This window comes from Chiloscyllium plagiosum, unplaced genomic scaffold (genome assembly GCF_037043375.1).
Source record: "Chiloscyllium plagiosum isolate Xiang-an unplaced genomic scaffold, Cpla_swu_hap1 HiC_scaffold_36, whole genome shotgun sequence".
Taxonomy (NCBI): domain Eukaryota; kingdom Metazoa; phylum Chordata; class Chondrichthyes; order Orectolobiformes; family Hemiscylliidae; genus Chiloscyllium; species Chiloscyllium plagiosum.
Window position 1 is genome coordinate 11,337,317 of NW_028270174.1, and position 23,374 is coordinate 11,360,690.

General features: G+C 42.2%; 1 protein-coding gene across 2 annotated transcripts in view; it reads right to left on the reverse strand.

Moving 5' to 3' along the window:
• The window catches only part of LOC122539489 (multimerin-1-like), a 68,393-nt gene that overhangs the window by 33,650 nt on the left and 11,369 nt on the right, over window positions 1–23,374 (reverse strand). For both annotated transcript variants that reach the window (XM_087979954.1, XM_043674387.2), the window contains exons 2-4: window positions 23,248–23,367; window positions 9,193–9,299; window positions 76–171 (exon numbers count right to left, since the gene is read on the reverse strand). In XM_087979954.1, the coding sequence (XP_087836080.1) occupies window positions 76–171; window positions 9,193–9,299; window positions 23,248–23,367 (323 nt within the window). The remainder of the gene's footprint in view (window positions 1–75; window positions 172–9,192; window positions 9,300–23,247; window positions 23,368–23,374) is intronic.

The window sequence follows — 23,374 nt, forward strand, 5'->3', positions numbered from 1 at the left end:
CCATGACACGTGTTCAAATAACCCCATTTAATTATTCGGTCTCAAGATAAAAAGATAATGCAGTGTTTTCCAGACCTGGATCATGAGGTTGTTGAGGATCCTGGGGCACACCAGCTCCAGTTATCTGACTCTCAGCTTGATTCTCTTCCGCTTGTCTCCTTAAATGTTGGTCTATGAATAACACAGCAGTTTGGAACTTCTCATAACAATCACAAAACAACATTGCTTTGTGGAGGAAGCACAAATATCCTACGAATCATTCACAAATGCTGCAAGAATGCAAAGTCTGGAGCAAGCATCCTTCTCCTTCACCCTGACCACATTTATTGCTATACAGTTGGCATTGGCAAGTCTCCAGGATTATGCGGACATCCAAAGGAATTGAAAATCGACCTCCCGAACACTGCAACAACCAATCCAGGAGATAATGCATGCAGGCATTGAAAAATGTTGGGTAGCTTTCAATTTTGTTTTGTAGTTTTAAAATATTTTTTCAAGGATCAAAAACATGGCACTTTGAATATGTAGGTGGATGCAGAAGATCATTTGGTAATATCAAGGATGGGTACACCGAGATTTGGCAACATGTGAAACAAAGGATGAGGGTCTATTAGCACAAGGAATTCATCAAAAATTGCAGCTGGTGTTCGACAGCTTGACTTTAGCAACTAATGGCTGTCATTTAAACAGGAAACACCAAACTAGAAATGAACGGCTGTTGCCTGTTGTATTGGATTGTGGCATAGTCCAATGAATAAAGTGTACTCAAATTAGATAAGTAAACCTGACGAATATTCAGTGGCCTAATCTTGCGCTGGAAGTGTGCCCAATCTGGGGCTAATGTCGGAAGGGAAAATTTAGCTACAGAGATATTCCTTTGACTCTGACAATTTACATTGGAAATGACAAAGACTGTTTGAATACATTCAGCCCAAATATTCAAAGTAGGTTCTCCAGGTGGGCAGGAAGGGCATTTAATTCTAAAGGCTTCACTTAAGTAGTAACCTGGATCACTTCAAAAACATTCATAATTTCCGTGAGGAAACTGTAACTTTGACAACATTCCTTTGGGAGTTTCTGCAAGATTTTTATTTTATTCATACATTAGAAGCTCTGGCTGGGCCAGCATTTCATAGAATCCTTATAGAGTGGAAGCAGGCCATTTGGCCCTCTTACCCTATCCTTGTATTTCCATAGCCAATCCACCTAACCTACACATCTCTGGACATTATCGACAATTTTCCATGGCCAATCCATCTCACCTGCACATTTTTGGACTGAGAGGAAACCCACACAGACATTGGAAGAATATGCAAACTCCACATAGACAGTCGTTTGAGGCTGGAATCAAAGCTGAGTCACTGGTGCTGTGAAGCACTGGTGCTAACCATCGTGCAACATTTATTGGTCATCCCTAAATGCTATGGAGAAAGTGATGGTGAAATACCCTCTTCAACCACTGCAGACATTGGCATGTAAGGATACCTGCAGTGCTATTCTCGTTGAGTCGCACAGTGGTTACCTTGTTACCTCACAGCACCAGGAACCAGACTCAATTCCAACGTCAGGTGACTGTCTGTGTGGACATTCTCTGTGTGTCTGTGTGGGTTTCTTCCAAGTACTCCGGTTTCTCCCACAGTCCACAGATGTGCAGGTTAGGTGAACTGACCATGGAAAATGCAGCGATAGGGTCTTGATGGGTTATTTTTTGGAAGGGTGATGTGGAATCGATGGGCTGAATGGTCTGCTTCCACAATGTAGGGATTCTCTAAAGCTTTTACCTATCCAAAGAAAAGAAGCAAGATGAGGGATTGGGTGTGTAGATGTTGTAAGGAAATGCAGGGGCACCAAGGCTAAATTTTCAAAAATATCTGGTAATATAGAACATCCAAAGGCTGTTTTACTCAAAGCAGGTTGGCAGGTGAGTCTTCTAATTATTGAAGTGGAACCCATCTTTAGAATCCAGACTTCTCATGTGGCCTCAAGACTTTGCAATCCTTGTACTTTTGGTAAACGATTTCCAACCTTCCAGTGCAGCTTGCTCATGCCAGAACCCCAATATAATAATCCCCCATCAGCAAATGAAATAACTCAAACTGCATTTTATGATTTATCAGAGTTGAAGTCGGAGGTACCTCTCAGAGCATTTAGGAAAGTACCTGATATTGCTGTAAAAAGACAACCTCCAGAGAAGTTGAAACTTTATTGCTGGAACAGCACAGCAGGTCAGGCAGCATCCAGGGAACAGGAGATTCAGCAGAGAGTGTTCAGCAGGAGAAGATAAAAGGTAGTACACTCTCTGCTCATTCCTGAAGAAGGGTCTGTGCCCGAAACGTCGAATCTCCTGTTCCCTGGATGCTGCCTGACCTGCTGTGCTGTTCCAGCAATAAAGTTTCAACTTTGATCTCCAGCATCTGCAGACCTCACTTTCTCCTCAACCTCCAGAGAACCCTAAGAGAACCCCTGATCCTCTGGGATCAGTACAAGAATTTAATAATAGTTGAAGATGAAGAACAAAAATCTCTTGGGATCAGTAATTGACACTGGAAGAGTTGAGAGAGGTGGAAAGGGAAAAGTACATTTAAAAATATAAGCAAGAATAAAATGCAGCGCGGGTAAAATAGGGGATGTTAGCATGACTGGTTATCATGTCTGAAAATTTACTGATCTTATTAACAATTTAATGGGAACAGACTGAAGTCTTGATCTTGATGGTCTGTATTTGTCATTATCTGTGGAGCTGTTTTGGCAAAGCAATTAGAGATGGAATATCAGGCTGCAGTGAAAGTGTGGATGACAATAAGTACACAAATGGCCTGGAGGAAACCTTAGAGGTCTTAGAGGTTAGTAAATCTGTTCTCACTCCCTTTTTCTTTCTCACATCATGCACTTCGCTTTCTCATTCTTAAGGGAGTTGTTTGCAAACTGAAGTCACAGACTGAATTGTTTTGGGCTGCCAACTCCCTGCCTCAAAAGGTGTACAGATACGGATGCTCTGAAGTGCTCATCAGGCAGCCTATCAGCTGTAGGATGTTGCTCCCAATGTCAGACATTTTGGAGGATTCAAACGCAGGGTGCACAGAAGTGACCCCCAGGGCGTGGGCAGGGAATTAGGCTCATTATGAACATTGTAAAGCATGAGTGACTGGAACTTTCCAGCCAGCCTCCACTTTCCTGATGTAACAGGGGCAGCTGCAAGTAGGCACCTATGGCAGGATGGAGTGGGAGCTGTCCTCCAAGCAGGCCTGCAGACCCTTCTGTGCCTTCAAGGGTAGTTGGATTCAACTGAAGTCGGCTTTGTGGAAGGGCCTGACCAATTTTCCTTTTGTAACTAATAACGTTTTTTTTAAAAAGTGGTTGAGAGGGGCATCCTCTTGTTGAGGTGCCCTTACAGTTATTCACATTGTACTGCAGTCAGTTACTCTTGCCACTGACCTTGTCGTTACAAGACTCCACCTGCCAATTATAATTGGATAGGAAACCCATCTCCTGACCAGGCAGGGGTTTCGTAAAATGAAAATCTTCACTGTATTCCATCCCTCTGGAAATTGATGTTTCCTATCTCCATCACTGAGTCCTGAGGCTTAGCTCTAAGTTTTGGCCTGAGATTACATGGTAAGGTAATAGGTGACAAAATAATTGTCTGACCATGTATTGTATAATATATTGTATGAGATCAATAAATTGGTGCTAAGTCTGTTCACCCATTTATGTTTTCTCTTAAATGATGGAGAATGTTGGAATGCACCGTGTAGAGCTTAGTTGTCAATATCTCTAGCAGTTCTTCAGGCTGGATTTTTTGTCTTCACTTCCTGGGTACTAATTTGGTGGGACAAATGTCAGGTTTTTTCTGTACAGCCCACCTGATTTTCATTCCATTGAATTCAAGATCAAATCTACCACATCATGTTCACGCAGTTGGCTTAAAGTGCTTCACTTTAAAGTTAGATGCAAAGGGTATGTGGCAGGCATGAGGGAAACATTAGCTTCCAGACAGAAGTCAAGAGGACATTCAGAAAGAAGCATGGGGGCAAGTAGAGAGTGAGCCCCAAAGGATAAAAATACAGTGGCTAGACAAGTGGCTGACAATGGTAAATATCGGAAGATTGAAGAGTAGCCTAACATTGGAGCTGGTGTATAAGAACATGTAAGGCTTGAGGGAATCAGTGAGGCAAGATGGGGGTGTAGCTATTGAGAGATTTGAAAGCATGGATGGGAATATTGAGATCCATTGGAGTGCAGGGTAAATCGAAGGAGCTGGCAGGGACTGGGATATCGAGTGTGCAAGGCTGGGCCTGAGAGAGAGATGGTGTTTTCTGCAGTTTGTAGACAATGAAGAGTTGAGGTGAGAAGGCTGCTAGAAGAAGTAGTCAAATACTGAGGTGATGGAGATAATGGATTATGGTTCCAGTGCGGAGTTGGGAAGTGATAAGGGTCAGGGTGAGGAATATTGATTCTGAAGAAAGCAGTCTGGTTAATAGAACGGTTGTAGTGGAGAGCTCAGAATTGAGAAGTGTGTCAAGGGTGTGCTGTAGTGGTAATGTCACCAGGCTGACAATCTAGAGGCTATGGTTCAGCGTCTTGGGAGCTGGGTTCAAATCCTGCCAGAGCAGTTGGTGGGATTATGAAATTCAATTCATAAGTATTTGGAATTGAAAGCTAGTGATGGTGATCATAAAAATATCACCAATTGCTATTTAAAAAAGGCTTCATCTAGTTCATTGATGTCTTTTGGGGAAGGAGGTCTGTCATCCTTATCCACTCTAGCATTCGTATGACTCCAGACCCACAACAATGTGGTTAACGTTAACTGCCCTATGAAATAGTCTAGCTAGCTAGCTCAGGGGCAGTTAGTGATAGGGAGCAACTCCCACATCCCATGAAAGAATAAAGCAGAATTCCTCATCATTTGATTCAAATCTTCTCTAAAAATGACAATCATTTAAAAGAATGGCAACTTGTACCAATTTGTCATAGATTTTAGGTTGGTAGAAAATTATTTTGTCCCAAACCCTGGAGCAGAACTCACAAACACCTACACTAAACTAAATGTAGTCAATGGTTTGCCTAGTTACAACAACTTCACTGATAAAATCTCCAAGGCAGTGAAAATACCAGACTGAGTGAGATGTAAAAACTTTTGTTACAATTGGTTCCTTGATGTTATTTTGTGTAAAGATGTTTTGCTTTTCACATCTGATGTCATGATTCAAAATGCAGTGCCTGAAAGAGTGGGGGGTTGAAGCAGATTTGATAATTAGAAGGAACTGGTTGAAAAGTTTACAGAAAAAAATAATTGAGAGAACCAAATTGTTCAGCTCCTTCAAAGACCAGGCACATTCCAATTATGTTCCTTGCTGTAGTGTTACATTCCATGATAATTTAAATTAGATTACCTACAGTGTGGAAAAAGGCCCTTCAGCCCAACAAGTCCACACCGACCCTCTGAAGAGTAGCCCACCCAGACCCATTTCCCTCTGACTAATTCACCTAACACTATGGGCAATTTAGCATGGCCAATTCACCTAACCTGCATATCTTTGTACTGTGGGAGGAAACCCACACAGACACAGGGAGAATGTGCAAACTCCACAAAGACAGTCACCCAAGGCTGGAATCAAACCTGGGACCCTGGTGCTGTGAGGCAGCAGTGCTACCACTGAGCCACCATGCCACCCCAAATCCTCACATTGACTTCCTGTGACATATACCATGAATCACATTAAAGGCAATCATATGGTACTTTTTGTTGTAACCCCAGAGGAGATCACTAAACAATGTTACCGTCTGGTTAGGAACAACCTCCATTTTTTAAACGTAGACTAAAGGTGAGTTCCAGGTTAATTATTTTGGGGGGATCTGTTGTGAAACAGTGGTAGTGTCCCTTCTCCTGGACCAGGAGGCCTGGTTTCAAGTCCCATCTACTCCAAAGAAGGGTAATAACATTTGATTAGAAAAATAGGTTAAGAGAATAATGTCACAAGTTTTCATAGTCATTGAACAGTGATAATTTATAACATTGAGCCTTAATTATTGACATTTTGTTTTGCACATTTTTAGTTTGGAACTGAGTTGAAGTTGAACTTTGAACATTGAGCGGCAGCTTATTATGGAAAAGAAGAGAGACAAAACAAACTCATGTTTGTTTGTGGGATCTGGCCTGGAGAGATAATTGCAGATTGGTTGCCGCCGCCGTGAGAATACTACAGACATTTTGGCAGTGAGATGTGTTGCTTGGGGACTGGCAGCTGATTGGATGTTGAATGGGTCAATTAAGGATGGAATGGTGTTGGCCAGTCAATCACAGAGAATGTTGCAAAAGAAAGAAAAACTATCATTTGAATTGGTTTGGTCTGGGTTTTGGGCAGCAGCTGTGTGCATGGAACCTGCTGGTTTTGAAGTTGCAGTTGAGTTTTACTCTTGTCGAGTTTTACACCCATCTGAAGAATTTCTGAAGATTTTGAGGAAAGAATCTCAATCTGTAAGATACAAGTAAAATTCACCTGCATTCTGTGGAAGTTTATGAGTTGGTGACTTCGGAATTTAAGAAAGATGGAACCCTATCTGAAGAAGGGTGACTGGACCTGAAACATTGACTCTGCTTTTTCTCCACAGATGTGGCCAGACTTGAGTTTTTCCAGCAATTTCTGTTTTTATTACAATCCCATGTGTCTGGAATACATTGTTTTATTCAAGGATATCTGAAGGTCTGGCACCTAACTGGGGCTTAGTTCATAGATATTAAGTAGATTGCTTTGCTGTTTATCCATGTTGTGCTAAAAATAAATGGTCAATTTTTTTTTGTTTAAGAAAAATGTTGATTTCTGACATCTATTATTTACAGAATATGGTTGGGAACAGTTCGGCAATTTTGAGGGTCATAGAGTCATAGAGTCATAGAGATGTACAGCATGGAAACAGACCATTCGGTCCAACCCGTCCATGCCGACCAGATATCCCAATCCAATCTAGTCCCACCTGCCAGCACCCGGCCCACATCTCTCTAAACCCTTCCTATTCATATACCCATCCAGATGCCTCTTAAATGTTGCAATTGTATCAGCCTCCACCACTTCCTCTGGCAGATCATTCCATACCCGTACCACCCTCTGTGTGAAAAAGTTGTCCCTTAGGTCTCTTTTATATCTTTCCCCTCTCACTCTAAACCTATGCCCTCTAGTTCTGGACTTCCCGACCCCAGAGAAAAGACTTTGCCTATTTACCCTATCCATGCCCCTCATAATTTTGTAAACCTCTATAAGGTCACCCCTCAACCTCCGACGCTCCAGGGAAAACAGTCCCAGCCTGTTCAGCCTCTCGCTATTGCTCAAATCCTCCAACCCCGGCAAAATCCTTGTAAATCTTTTCTGAACCCTTTCAAGTTTCACAACATCTTTCCGATAGGAAGGAGACCAGAATTGCATGCAATATTCCAACAGTGGCCTAACCAATATCCTGTACAGCCACAACATGACCTCCCAACTCCTGTATTCAATACTCTGACCAATAAAAGAAAGCATACCAGACAACCTCTTCACTATCCTACCTACCGGCGGCTCCACTTTCAAGGAGCTATGAACCTGCATTCCAAGGTCTCTTTGCTTACCATTAAGTGTACAAGTCCTGCTAAGGTTTGCTTTCCTAAAATGCAGCGCCTCTCATTTATCTGAATTAAACTCCATCTGCCACTTCTCATTGAATGTTTTAATTTTACTTTGCTGTGAATCCACTAATCAGGGTGCTGATTTGGTTTGGCCTGCTGTACCTGTGTTGTAACAACCATATGATGTTAGTACAGTCTACGATACATGTGCAATTTGGTTCTAACTGTCAGAAATAACATGCAGTAAAAATGAGTATTAGATTGTAATTGAAAACCTTGTAGTACACATGAAATAGCAAATATAATCAAGACAGATCCCTTAGATTTCTCAGCAACTCCTCCCTGATATTAATGACATGATTGCTCACCAAACCTCACAAAAGTTCACAAAGGATCACAATTGTTTATTTTTACTGATGTGGCCTTGAAACCGCCTCTCAAGAGTTATCCCATAATGACCTGATGGACAATTGTTTCTATTTTAGTCAATCACATTCCTGACCTAAGTTCATGTTCTCCTTGACTCCAAAGCTCCACTTCAGTAATTGTTCACAGGCTCAACTCCAGCTTCTTACTAACAGCTAGCTTAACAAAGTTAGGTATGTCCCTAGGTTTTCCTTGAGCTCTAACTTTGCTCAATTGTATGAAGCAAGTACTGTGTGTAGGTTTTCCAACACTGTCCTGCCACCTCCCCGACCCCCCCGCACCGGCCCCCCCAGTTACGCTGAAATATCAATGCTCAAAAGCAATTCCTGAGCCCTACATGACATTCCCCACATAAAGCCAGTGACCTTTCCACCTTTTCAGTTCTCCAGGGCTTCCTTTGAGCTTTGACTCCAGCTCTTAGCTACCTACTAATTCCCTGAACTTCTTCCTGAAACTGCTGTAACCTCACAAAACTGCTCTTGACTCTTCACTTCAGCTGCTTTCCCAGCAGTACATCTGACTGCTGCACTCGTGAAGTGAAATCCGCTTTAGTCTCTGTTTTGGTCTCCAAATATACTGTATCCACAGAACTTCTTCTCAGTGATTCCTGAGCTATTAAAAAACTTGTAATAATACCTGCCCAATCGCAGAGCAGAATTGGATGTTGGCACCTAACAACTTTTGGAAGAGTCTGTCCTCTCAATGTTGCATTCTCACAGAATGCTGGAAATTGATTTCATCACATAAGCAAGACATAGAGAAAAGTGAAGGATATGCAAGAATGTGAAAGAAGGCATGCTCAAAAGACAGATCAGAAAAAAGCCCTGAAAATCGTGATGAAGGTGACAAGATTTGAGGAGTGGGGGCCAAGTGAATAGCGAAACATAGTTGGAGAATGGAGAGGAATTGCAAATTATGGGCACAATTCTAAGTAATTCAAAATCCATCTTTTTACACAAGGTTTACATTTTTCCCAAAGATCAAAGCATCATGTGCACACCAGAACTAAAGACTGGTTGAGATCAAAGAACAGTCAGAAATTAGGCTCAGGTTGGATAGGAAAGCAAAACAGAGGAGTCATTAGGAGTCAGTGACAAAAGTTAAATATGTGACTTAAATATGTGCCTGGGTCAGGAACTGAAATACATAAACTTTACACTGACCTGTAGGTTGACAGGTAGCTCCTGTATAGCCAGGACAGCACTTCCATTCCAATGAAGTCACTATCTTGTGCCTCATTCTGTAGGTTGGGCGGTTCAGGATCTGGTATCTATGAGCAGAAACATCCAGAGGATTTAATACTGACAACAGCATTGATTTTCTATTTCCTTCAACAAAGCAATCTCTTTTATTTCAAATTTACGTAATGAAGAAGATGCCATATGCTGACAATTTACCAGAATAGAATCCAATCATCAAGCATAGGCCACTAGTCCGTGTCTTTGTTACTTTCAATTTGACACATTTATGGGCAGCCTCATATAATCTACAATAAACCTGAGGACATTCAAAACTCAACTGTCCATGTGTGATTTTATTCACACCAGTTCCCATTTATCTCTTATCCCAGTGTCTCTGACTTACATTGGCTCCTACATTTGACAATCCCCTCAACTCATGGCCTTATCCTTTTCCAGGTATCTTGATGGGATTTCATGCCGATGGAGCACTCCACTGCTTGGTGCCAGGGATCATTGCCTTTAAAGGTGAAGATTGTAATCATCTAATAAGTTTTGGGAGGGATAACTGAGATCAAATGGAAATAGGCAACAGATGATGATTGCAGATTAGTTAACTGATAAATGGGTGAGCACTTGATGTACTGTAGAGATAGGGAAAAGAATAAACAATGGTTGTTGGAGTTTTGTGACGTGCTGTTTGGAATAAAACTCTTGACTAGAAAAGTATATGCCTTGGCTCTGAAGATGCAGTGGTAATGCCCCTATCTCTGAGTCAGGAGGTGCAGGTTCTATTCCCACCTGCTCCAGAGGTGTGTTGTAACATCTACGAACAGGTTGATTACAAAATATCAAAGTATATTCCCGGAATCTGTCTAAACAATCTTAAACCTCAGGTATTTCATGAAGATCAAGGTCCACTGAGAATGGTGGCCACTATAAGGGGTAGTTCAGAGCAGTAATGGAGGTCGAGGAACAAAGATGAGTGGGATTGACTCACCTGAGTCACTTCAGGCCCCTAAAAGGAAGGGATAAGAATTGCTGTGGAGGGTAGGGGTTATCCTTCAGTGGGAGGGGGAAGGCCTTGGTGCTAATGGCCTGTGAGACATTGGCTCACCATCGCTCTTCTCAAGGGCAACTATGGTTGGATTAGCCTGTGATGCCCACAGGCTGACAATGAATAAAAAAGCACAACAACACAGATACCTCCTGTTGTTAGTAGAATTGAATTTGAATTGAATTGAATTTATTGTCCTGTGTACGAGGCACAGTGAAAAGCTTTGTCTTGTGAGCAATACAGGCAGATCACAGAGTTAAGTAGCATAGATAGGTAAATAATAGGTAAACAGTGGCAAAAACAAAAACACATGTACAGACAAATGTTAAATGTTTGTGAGCCCATTCAGTATTCTAACAACAATAGGTTAGAAACTGTTACGAAACCAGCTGCTGTGTGTGTGTTCAGGCTTCTGTACCTTCTCCCCAATGGTAGAGGTTGTAGAAAAACGTTGCCAGGGTGGGATGGATCTTTAAGAATGCTGCCAGCTTTTCCTTGACAGCGGGCCTGGTAGATGGATTCTATAGATGGGAGGTTGGCCATTGTGATTGTCTGGGCTGAGTTCACCACTCTCTGTAACCGTCTGATATCTATTTATATCAAGGTAATCATGATTTGGAGCAGCTGGTATTGGACTGGGGTGGACAAAGTTGAAAATCACACAACAGGTTATAGTCCAACAGGTTAGTTTAGAGGCACCAGCTTTCTAAGAACTGCTTCTTCATCAGGTAGTTGTGGATTCCATACTGCTGTGAATTGTGTCATAAACTGCAGTGAAACTTAAACTTAGTTTAAACAAATTTCAAGAAGTGTTTGCTCTCCATGTTAATTAATAATAGAATTCCTACAGTTTTGTGGACAGGCTAATCAGCCTATACTAACTCTCCAAAGAAAAACCCACCCAGACCCAAACACCCTGGCTATAACTCTGCATTTCTGATGGCTAGTCCCCCTAGCCTGCACATCCCTGGACACTAGGGGCAATTTAGTATGGCCAATCCGCCTAACCTGCACATTTTTGGACTGCAGGAGAAAACCAGAGCAGACACAGGAAGATCATGTAAGCTCCACACAGGCAGTCAACCAAAGCTGGAATTGAATCCCAGTCTTTGGCACTGACCGTCAGCAGTGCTAACAACTGAACCACTGTGCCTCCCCTCATTATTCTTTATATTGGTAGTTTGTGTTCACCTGAACTTGATTATGAGCAATTAGCTTGTGCTTTCATGGCAAATTAATGCACCTTTCACACTGGAAAGGTTACAAACACTAGCAAATCTTATGAATAGAGCAAGACTAATGGGAGCTTAATTCAGCATCTCATTTGAGCCAGCAATGGAAATCCGGAAGCCAGCTGTCAGAAACTGTGCAAGAAAATGAGGAAAAACAAGTATCTTCATCACAGAGCTTAACAAATAGGCAGCTGCAATGACAATATGGTTCAGTACACAGCAGGGTCTGATGACAGCATTGCCATCAGGGTGGTATTAAATGAATGTCAAATTGGAGGGGAGATAATTTACCCCACTCCAGCCGATCTCCTCAGCAGTGATGAGGGAGGCATTTAAAAAGTCAGTCAGCAGGTCAACACACCCCAGCCTCCCCCCTCCACACTACCCAGATCTCCATCCCACAGCAGCAAACGGTATTTACTCAGGCTTAAAAGTGGGGCAAAGGGAGGAGGCGAACATCCTCCCAAAATAGAAATAAAATTGATTTTGATAAATTGCCTGAGAGATCTTTTTAATTGCAAGGATTAGAGAGGGAACAAATACTCACCCCACCTCAGCAATTAGAAAGTAATTCATTATCACATTGCAGCAAGAGGTTTGGAACATCGCATGTTCCTCAGCAATGGGAGAATAGAGTCAGAGAATTTTACAGTGCAGAAGGAGGCCATTCGACCCACTGTATCTGTACCAGCTCTGGGTGTAGAATTTTGATGGCATTACACTGTGTTCTGAGCCCTGAGCCTTCAGTGTGATAGATAGGAATGAGCACGTGCTCATTGTAAATTAGAAATGTGATGTTTACTGCATTGTGCTTGATCCAAAATCTTGTCCTGTTTGAACGGTCCTATAAAATGCTGGGCCACTGGCAACACAGACAGTGTGAGGCCAGCTGTATTCAGCAAATCCAGCTCTAACATACAGCCTGAATGCTGGTCCATAAAGGATTCCTGAAACTCTCCGGCAGAAAGGTAAAGTGTGTTTATGGCAAAAGAAAAGGCTATTTCACTAAATGTGGGGCTGAGAGGTGAAGGAGTATCTTATCCACTGCATTCACACCACAGTGAGCAGCAGGTCATCACTTCACCATATTACACTTCACTATTTGCCATGGCACTGATCTCGCTGCTCCCAATCTCCAAATACATTCACTCTTTCACTTCCTCCTGCCACCAATCACTGCCACCACTAGCTTCTCACATTAACATCACCCCAGCACTGACCAAGTGCTTCCTTGTCACTTTCTCTTTCCCATTAAAGACTTGGCTTTCAACTGTTTGTCAGTGAGCACCCAATGTGCCTTTGCAGTTTCCTGGTGCATTTTAAAAAGAACCTCTAATAATGGGCAGCATAATGGCTCAGTGGTTAGCATTGCTGCCTTGTAGCACTAGAGAACTGAGTTCGATTCCAGCCTCAGGCAATTGTCTCCGTGAAGTTTGCACATTCTCCCCATGTCTGTGTGAGTTTCCTCTGGGTGCTCTGGTTTCCTCTCACAGTCCAAAATGTGCAGGCTAAGTGGATCAGCCATGGAAAACGTTATGGCAGGACGCTGATTCTGGATAGAATGCTCTTTGGAGGTCTGTCCGGACTCATTGAGCCAAATGGCCTCTTTCCACACCCGTGGGGTTTTATGACTCTAATATCAGGTGCAGCATGGGTCTATTCATTTCTATGTATCATTCTGATTTCACCCATGAGCCAACAGATGAATTTCTACTTCATGAGGTCTACAACATTGGCACCTGCACTCAGGTTGAGGAAGAGCTCTGAGTGTTATCCACCAATTTCCATATTGTCTTTGGGGACACTATATCTTCAACATCTTTATTTTTTCTCTGGGGTCTTAAGGGCAACTATACTGGTCATGATGTTACTTCAACTGCATTCTGCCAACTCTACATAGCTGGAGAATTAGCCCTGCAATTTTCCTCCTCTGTATGATTAATCCTACACCAAATGGTGAGATTTATGGTGAGTCATTGAGAGGTGAGGTTAGGTGGGGATCTTTGTCAAATTATTTGATCCCTGATTCTCTAAAACAATCCTCCACGTCTACAAAGTACAAGTCAGGAGTGTGATGGGACATTCTTCATTTGCCAGAGTGAATACAGTTTCAAACAATTCTCCAGAGCTCAACATATCCGGGACAAAGCAGCCTACTTGATCAGTGTGCAATCCATCAATTTAAGCATTCATTTGCTTCACTACTTATGCACAGTGGCAGCAATGTGTACCATGTGGAAGTGACACTGCAGTAACTCATCAAGGTTCCTATGACCTAAGCCACATCAGAGGACAAGGGCAGCAGATACAGGAACACCTTTTTCCCTCCAAACCACACATACTCTATCTTGGAATGACAGACAAAATCTTCCAACTGAGGCCTCTTTGAAGGATGAGATGACTAATTTTCTGTTAATCAAACAATTCTGAGTACTCTGTCATATCTTCCATCTGATTGGGGTAGAAGTTCTGCTATCCAAGAGCTGCTGGCCAATCAGAGGCTGGCAATTTCAGTGCTCAACAGCGCCATGTAAGAGATGGTGGCTGCTACTGGAAGAGCAATACCAAATCCCAGGGTTGAGGAGCAAAGGAAGTTATTTATGAGGGGGTGAGCTGGAGTTTCCAGGTTTGGAGGGGAATGGGGTTGGGATTGGGAGGATCAAAAGCAAGGATGGGGTTTCCCATCAGCAAGAATCCCCTAACCCTCGGTCCATGCTCTTGGTCAAGCACTCAGTTATTTTGATGGAGGCCTCCCCACTCCCAAGGAGACAGCCAGCCCATATTCTTTTTGTCTCCAGGATCTTCCCACTCTGAATCTAGATCCAGTGAGGAGAGAAGGTGATGGAGTTCAGGTGTGCAACCTCCATGCAGAATCAAATGCCCTTCCCGCCTCCTACCTCTCCACCTTCAGGAGCACAAGTTCTACATCATCATTCCAGTGCTGACCAGGGGCCAAAATCCTGGAATGCCTTCCACAACAGTGCTGTCTGTGTATCTAGACAATGTGACCTGCAGCAGTTCATGAAGGCATCTCACCAGTGTCTCTTCTGAATCACTTAAGAATGGGCAATTAATCCTGGCTGACCCAGGTTTACCACAATCTGTGAATGAATGAAACAATGCTAGGTGCTAGACCATTGCTTTCTCTTCACTGACATGTATTCCCTGTGTTCAAATATCCACAGTTCTCATGATTTTAACATGATTCTACAGGATACTCAGTGTAAATGCCCCATCCATGTATCATTTTCTTAGGTACAGAAATGCTTGTAAACATCCAAAAGGATGAGAGGGAAAACTGAAAGGCACACTCAAGGAAGAATTATGGGCTGTAGTTGGAGTTTGCGATATTGTGCAAAAGCTTTGAACATAGTGCAGCTATATAAAATGCACTGATTAAGTATAAAGTGATTAAAATATAAAATGTTTCAATAGTTCAAAGAAGTGACTGCACTAACAAGCACAGTGGCTCAGTGGTTAGCACTGGTGCCTCACAGCACCAGGGTCCCAGGTTTGATTCCAGCCTCTGGCAACTCTCTGTGTGGAGTTTGCACATTCTCCCCGTGTCTGTGTGTGCTTCCCCTGGGTGCTCCAGTTTCCTCCCACAATCCAGGTGAGGTGAATTGGCCATGCTAAACTGCCCATGGTGTTAAGTACATTAGTCAGGGGTAAATGGGTCTGGGTGGGTTGCTCTTTGGTGTGGGCCTGTTTCCACACTGTAGGGAATCTAATCTAATCAGAATTCTGACTAAACCATGGTATTATATCATAAACATATGAGGTTTTATTCAGTGTAAGAATCAGCAGATCTGGTGTCAGCAACATCTGTCTGATGTTCTGATGAGGGTAAATGATGCATCTGTCTGCTTGATATTTAATTATTTCCTCTTCACTTAATTTCTGCTGGAAGAATGCTTGATTTGATCATAACCATTTTCATTTACGTCTTAGAGAATAGATTCAATGTTTTTTATTGTTTCAAGGTGAACGGATTTGATTGAATTGCAAGTAGAAAAGCAGATAGCACAAGCTTGGTCAGACTAATATGACAGTGTCGCTGATGATGTACTGTATTTTGAATAGCGCTAACAATTGTAAGCCCATTGCTAGGGTTTCCAAATGATTTCTCTTGCACTTGCTACCTCTGACAGAGAAATCCTATTGAGGCATGGTCCCAAGGGCAGTAAGCACTCCCCCCATACTGTGCCAGTTCAATCTCACTCAGCATTAATCGTTCACCACAAACTGAATCCACAGAAAAAAAAGCTTGCATTTTTTATATCTCCTTTCATGACTTCAGGATGTGTCACAGGAGGTCTCCAATCGATCAGGTATCTTTGAAATGTAGTCATTGTTATAATGTAGGAAAAGTCAGTAGAAGCACAGCAAGCTCCCACAAACAGGGATAAGATTAATGATCAAAATGTCTTAGTAAGGCTGGTTGAGGGATAATTATTGACACAGGATTCTGGGAAAATCTTTACTGTCTTTGAATGTCTTTGAAGCATGACCATGGAACTTATTTGCTTCCACCTTAAAGGGTGAAAGTAAAAACGTTTAAGAAGAATTTAGATGTATACTTGCGATGCCAAGGCATACAAGACTATGGGCCAAGTGCTAGAAAGTAGGATTGGAATAGTTAAGTGGTTGTTTGTGGCTTGCATAGACTGGATGGGTCAAAAGGCCTTTTTCCTGTGTGGTGGATCTCTATGAAAGCAGATGGATTCTCACTGGAAAGCTGGTTCCTACAGTGGTCTGTCGGTCTCACCTAAAATACCAACAATTTTATCTGCTCAAGCATCTTGAACAAAGTTTAAATCCACAACCCTCAGTTAAAAATCACACAACACCAATTTATAGTCCAACAGGTCTATTTGGAAGTACTAGCTTTCGGAGTGCTGCTCCTTCATCAGATGGTTGTGGAGTGTAAGATCGCAAGACACAGAATTTATAGGCTATAAATTTTGAGTCTTACGATCTTATACTCCACAACCACTTGATGAAAGAGCAGCACTCCAAAAGCTAGTGCTTCCAAATCAACCTGTTGGATTATAACTTGGTGCTGTGTGATTTTTTTGTTCATCCCAATCTAACACCGGCATCTCTAAATCATGACAACCCTCAGTGTTAGGGATCACCCTGTTATCCATTAGTGACAGCTCTGTGACCTATTTCTCTTGTGTAAGGGTGTCAAGGTTTGAAAGTGTTAATGTTGAGGCATGCTTTAAGCACCACACACAATGATGATGTCATTATAGACTTGTGGGCAGAACAGTTTAGAATTACAGAGAGTGAGACTTAACATTCAGGTTCTCCACATAGTCTCTGAAACAATGTCTATCAAATCAAAGGAACTTTTAACTAGTTGCAAGTATGCAACTAGTTGGCCCAGTTAATGGTTTCCTCTACCACAATAGACCAAGCATGTTGTCGCTCCCTGCACTTTAAGGGGATCGTGGTAGCAAAGCTACCCCATGGTTGTATCTACCTCGCTTGCTACAAGCATCACCTTGGGAAGCTGAAGCAAGCATTGGCTTGATTTTGTCTTTTTCTCCTTTCCATCATGTGGACAATTTGTACTGCTCAGCAGATTCCAGAGATTCAGAGTGGGAGATGAGTTAGGAATTTTCTTATGGAGTCTTGCTGTTGGCTACCATGACATCTCAATGGGAATCTGTTCACATCTCTGCACAAATAGCGATTCTGGTCTGCTACCAAATTTATGTTGGACAATCAGAAAATTTCAAAGGAAATATTATTGGAATGCATAGGAGAGTACCAGGCCATTTGGTCCATTGTGATTGTTCTGGCTATTTGAAAGAGCTATCCAATTAAACCCGCTCCCTAGATCATTCCCCATAGCTCTTCAAGAGTATCTTTATCAAGTATATGCACAATTTCCATTCCAACCTAACTGTGTTTCCACGATCATTTTGGATTGTGTCAAGTCAAAGTGTCAAAGAGTTCCCTATATTTCCCCTTTCATTCTTTTGCAAAACACCTTAAAATCTATCCCTTCTGCCAGACAACACAATATCTCTTCTTTTACTCCATCAAAATGCTCAGTATTATGTTGATCCAGTTTATCTATCACTGGAATTAATAATCTTGAATCATTAAGTCTTACACCACTAAAGTCGGTGGAGTAGTGGACAGTGCAGAAGAGCATTGCAGGTTACAGGGGGACCAGGATAAACTGCAAATTTGGGCTTTGATGTGGCAAATGGAGTTCAATGCAGATAAACGTGAGGTGATTCACTTTGGGAAGAATAATAGGAAGGCAGAATATTGGGTCAATGGAAAGATTCTTGGTAGTGTGAATGTGCAGAGGGATCTTGGATTCCATGTACATAAATCCCTGAAAGTTGCTGTAGAAAGTGCTGTTAAGAAGGCATACGATGTGTTAGGTTTTATTGGTAGAGGGATTGAGTTCTGGAGCTGTTATGTCATGCTGCAACTATACAAAACTCTGGTGTGGCTGCACTTGGAATATTATGAACATATTCCAAGTTCTGGTCACCCCATTACATGTGGAAGCATTGGAAAAAGGGAGATTTACCATGATGTTGCCTGGTCTGGAGGGAAGGTCTTATGAGGAAAGGCTGAGAGACTTGGGTCTGTTCTCAGTGGAAAGAAGAAGGCTAAGAGGGGATTTGATAGAGACATACATGATAATCAGAGGATTAGATAGGGTAGACAGTGAAAGACTTTTTCCTCGGATGATGATGTCAGCTTTTACAAGGGGGCATAGCTACAAATTGAGGGGTGATAGATTTAAGACAAATGTTAGAGGAAGGTTCTTTACTCAGGGACTAGTAAGGGCGTGGAATGCCCTGTCTGCCAATGTAGTTAAATCAGCCACATTAGTGAGATTTAAACAATCCTTGGATAAACACATGAATGATGAAAGGATATTGTAGGGGGATGGGCTTAGATTAGTTCACAGGTCAGCGCAACATTGAGGGCTAAAGGGCCTGTTTTGCGCTGTATTGTTCTATGTTCAATGTGTAGTTATGAATTTGGCTATCTAACATACCACCTATTTGATACATTAAGGTGAAGGATTATCCAGCCCTGGTACAGTTTTATATAAGCTGCCAGCAAAAACTAACTCTACAGAAGGTATCACTGCAGGACTGTATGCTTGGTACTGATCAGGGCACAGAGGTTATGAACAAGAAGGTAGTTGCAGCAGTGAGGAACTCAATGAACAGAGGTAAAGGAACACCATACAGAGGAAGAATGATCTCTGGGTATGGGGTTGGGGTTGGGTTTGGGGTTGTATACCATCCAATGGAAAAACAGGATCAGTGGAACCCTGAAACAGATATCCACCGCCTCCTTGGTTATCACAATCTAAGAACTTAAAGCAATAAAAATTCAGCAAACGGTGACTTTAGAAAAATAATATCAATTTATAGTTAGATTAAAATCACAGAAGACACAAGAAATGGTTCCACAAAATCATGAGAGTACCACCTTGTAGAATTTTTAAAATTCTAACTCAGGAGAATAAACATGTGATTTGATTCCATTGTATCAAGTAGATTGATAATTACATTTGACCCATCTTCCTCAATGATTCCATTGGGGAAGATATTCTGGCAGCGGTGGTCATTGAGTTAGATACATTAGGGACATTTAAGTGACTCTTGGATAGGCACATGGAAGATAGTACAATGAAGGGTAAGTAGGTTAGTCTGATCTTAGAGTAGGATAAAAGATCAGCACAACATCAAGGACTGAAGGGCCTGTACAATGCTGTACTGTTCTATGTTCTATGATTCACTTACTTGTGCATAGTGTTCACAGGGTTACTTTGTTCAAAGCAAAAAGTAAACTTGGACTGTTTTACTGCTGCGAAGGCTAAGTAGCACAGTGAATCAGAGCGTTCACAGTGAGTAACAGGTAGCATGGTGTGGAATCAGGATCTGGGGCAGGGAGAATACAGCAGAGCCCAAAGATAGGCCTGGGGATCTTTGGTGTCTGCTGAGATGGAACTGAACCAGGAGAAACACCAGGGCCCATGAATCCTGATGTCTCAAGTTCTTGCGCCGATTTTGGATGCGTCACAAAGCTGATCCTTTTTTTGAAAAGCTGTTCCTTTTCTCAAGGATACTGTGTCCTTGGTTTTTTTCAGAGGGGTTGTAAAACACTCCAGGCTCCAAAATGACTGGTTTGGTACAGAAATGAAGGGTATTGGGGAGACCTTTTTGTTTATATGTAGACAGATGAGACTTTAGACCAAAGTTTATGCTTTAGAAATGACCTGTATAATGAAACGAGAGTGGTCAGTTCTAAGAGCTGAAGTCTTGATTGAGTCAGTTTAGCTGTGGGCTATGTGGAAACAGGCTGCTAGACTCTCTCTCCTACTGCCCTTCTAACTTCGATCTGTCAGTCCTCATTTCATTTTTTGCTCTGTGTTTAAGGGTTTGTATATTGGGACTGCTGTACATATTCAGAACAGCATAATTAAGTCTAGTTTGGGATAGTCTGAGTTCTGTGGGTATTCTATATTCTGTTCTTTGTGTTTTATTCTGTTATTTTGTGAATAAATTTTTGTCGTTTTTTAAAATCTGGCAGTCAACCTAACTAATTTACTCTGGGTAATTTTCACTGTACACTTACCAAAACAAATTGCAAAGTTACGGTCTGGGCTGCCTGCTTAAGAACGTTTTGAGTTGGTCTGGCCTAGTCCACAACAGATGTCACTTGTGTAAGGTCTTTTCGTTTTGTCACAGCTGATTGACTGAGGTTAGATGAAAGACACTGCTGCTTTTGATTGAATCAACTGAGACCACTGCTCACTCATTGGAATGTAAGATCTGAAAATGGTGACAATGCCTTAGTTGGAAATGTGAGTGTTCAGCAATTGACCAGTATAGTGTTCGGTAAAGAAGAGGTGTGTGTGTGTGTGTGTGTGATATTAGACTTAAATCTGTTTCCTCTGCTTCTTTATTCTGACCGAGCTCCCATGACATTATTGCAATATGGCGTGCTTATTCCCCTTAGTCAGGTAATAATCCTTACACACAACAAAGCCTGTTTGCTGTTCTGTTCGATCACGGCTGACCAACTTCTAAACTACAGTTAGCTACTTTGGTTCTGTAACCTTATCATCCTTATCAAGCAATACATCTATTAATCTTAGTTTTGAAGCCTGCTAGACAAGGGTGTCAACGGGAAGGGGGAGCAGAAAGACAAATGGATTTGAGAACATAATTGGGGCAGCCATAATCTTATCGAATAGCAGAATGGCTTAAAGGCCTCCGATTGCTCCTATGTACCTCTGGCTCAGTTGACACCCAAACTCAATGAACATTTGGGAGAGACAACTTGAGATTTTCACTATCTTGTGTAGTACGTACTTCTGGCACCTGAACGTTTAACACTAATTTTTAAGGTTATGCCCTTTGTTTTGGTGTCATCTACCAAAGGGAATAATTTATGACTGTTTACCCTGCCAAATCCTTTAATACCCTTAAATAACTCAATTAGAGCACCCTTAAATCAGATTTACATCCATGACACATGTCTTCTGGCATGCACTTGGTCACAATTAGACTTGAATTGTTACTTCATAGAACATAGAACATAGAAAAGTACAGCACAGAATAGGCCCTTTGGCCCACGACGTTGTGCTGAGGATTAATCCTAATCTAAAATTAAATAACCTAACCTACGCACCTCTCAATTCACTGCTATCCATGTGCATATCCAGCAATCGCTTAAATATCCCAATGACTCTACTTCCACCACCACCGCTGGCAACGCATTCCATGCATTCACAACTCTCTGCATAAAGAACCTAACTCTCACGTCTCCACTATACCTTCCTCCTAACACCTTAAAACTATGACCCCTTGTGGCAGTCAATCCTGCCCTGGGGAAAAGTCTCTCACTATCGACTCTGTCCATACATCTCATTATCTTGTACACGTCGATCAGGCCACCTATGTTCCTCCTTCTCTTCAGAAAGAAAAGTCTGAGCTTAGTCAACCTCATTTTGTAAGACAAGCCCTCCAGTCGAGGTAGCATCCTGGTAAACCTTCTTTGCGCCCTCTACAATGCCTCCATATCTTTCTTATAATAAGGCGACCAGAATTGGACACAATATTCCAAGTTTGGTCTCACCAGGGTTTTGTAGAGCTGCAGCAAAACCTCGCAGCTCTTAAACCTGATCCCCCCTGTTAATGAAAGCCAAAACACCATATGCTTTATTAACAACCCCATCCACTTGGGTAGCAACTTTGAGGGAACTAAGCACTTGAACACCAAGATCCCTCCCTCTGTTCCTCCACACTGCCAAGAATCCTGTCTTTAATCCTATATTCAGCATTCGAGTTCGACCTTCCAAAATGCATCTCTTCACATTTGTCCAAGTTGAACTCCACCTGCCATTTCTCAGCCCAGCTCTGCATCCTGTCTATGTCACACTGCAGTCTGCAACTGCCCTCGATAATATCAACGGCACCTCCAACCTTTGTATCATCGGCAAATTTACTAACCCACCCCTCAACCTCCTCATCCAAGTCATTTATAAAAACTATAAAAAGCAGAGGCCCAAAAACAGAGCCCTGTGGGACACCACTCACCACTGGTCTCCAGGCAGAATACTTTCCATCTACAACCATTTTCTGCCGTCTGTCAGCCAACTAATTCTGAATCCAGAGAGCCAAATCTCCCTGTATCCCACACCTCCTGAGTTTATGAATGAGCCTACTATGGGGAACCTTATCAAATGCCTTGCTGAAGTCTATATACACCACATCCGATGCTCGACCTTCGTCAACCTCTTTCGTCACCTTCTCAAAGAACTCAATAAGATTTGTCAGGCATGACCTGTCCCTCACAAAGCCAAACTAACTGCTTTTAATCACGCTATGTTTTTCCAAATAGTTATAAATCCTACCCCTCAGAATTCTTTCCAAAACCTTGCTGACCACAGATGTAAGACTGACTGGTCTGTAATTTCCAGGGATTTCCCTATTACCCTTCTTGAAAAGAGGAACAACATATGCCTCCCTCCAATCCTCTGGTATGACTCCTGTGGAGAGTGAGGAAGTAAAGATGTTTGCCAGGGGTTTAGCAACCTCCTTTCTCATTTCCTGAGGCAACCTTGGATAAATCTGGTCTGGCCCTAGGGACTTATCAATCTTAATGATTGCCAAGCTTTCCAGCACATCAACTTTCTCAATCTCGATCTGTTCAAGCCTGTTTCCCAGCTCCTCAAAGTTCTCATTCAAAAAAAGCCCCCTTTCCTTTGTGAATACTGAAGCAAAAACTCATTTAGGTCTTCCCCTATCTGCTCAGACTTCACGCACAAGTTCCCTATGCTATCCCTAACAAGCCTTACCTTCTCCCTGATCATTCTCTTATTCCTCACATATGAGTAAAATGCTTTTGGGTTCTCCCTAATCCTTCCTGCCAAGCCTTTTTTGTGCCCCCCGCCTGGCTCTCCTCAGATAACGTTTGAGCTCCTTTCTAGTAAGCCTGTAATCCTCTAAAGCTGTGCTAGATCCTTGCTTCCTCTACCTTACATAAGCTGCCTTCTTCCTTTTGATAAGAAGCTCCTCTGTTCTCGTCATCCAAGGCTCCTTAATCTTACCCCTTCTTGCCTGTCAAGCTTCACTTGCAACAACTGCTCCTTAAACTGTTTCCACATGTCTGTAGTGCCCTTTCATAGGTAAACAGTTTCTATAATAGGTAACGTTGCAATGTCCAGCAATATTGACCAGGAGTGAGACATACCTTGGCTGGCAGTATCCCAATTTCAATGGACATGGGTTTGTTTGCTGCATCACAAATGTCTGTTCATTCTCTATTGTCACGGTAGGCGAGAGTCTCGTATGAACGTAAGCACACCAGTTCCTTGGAA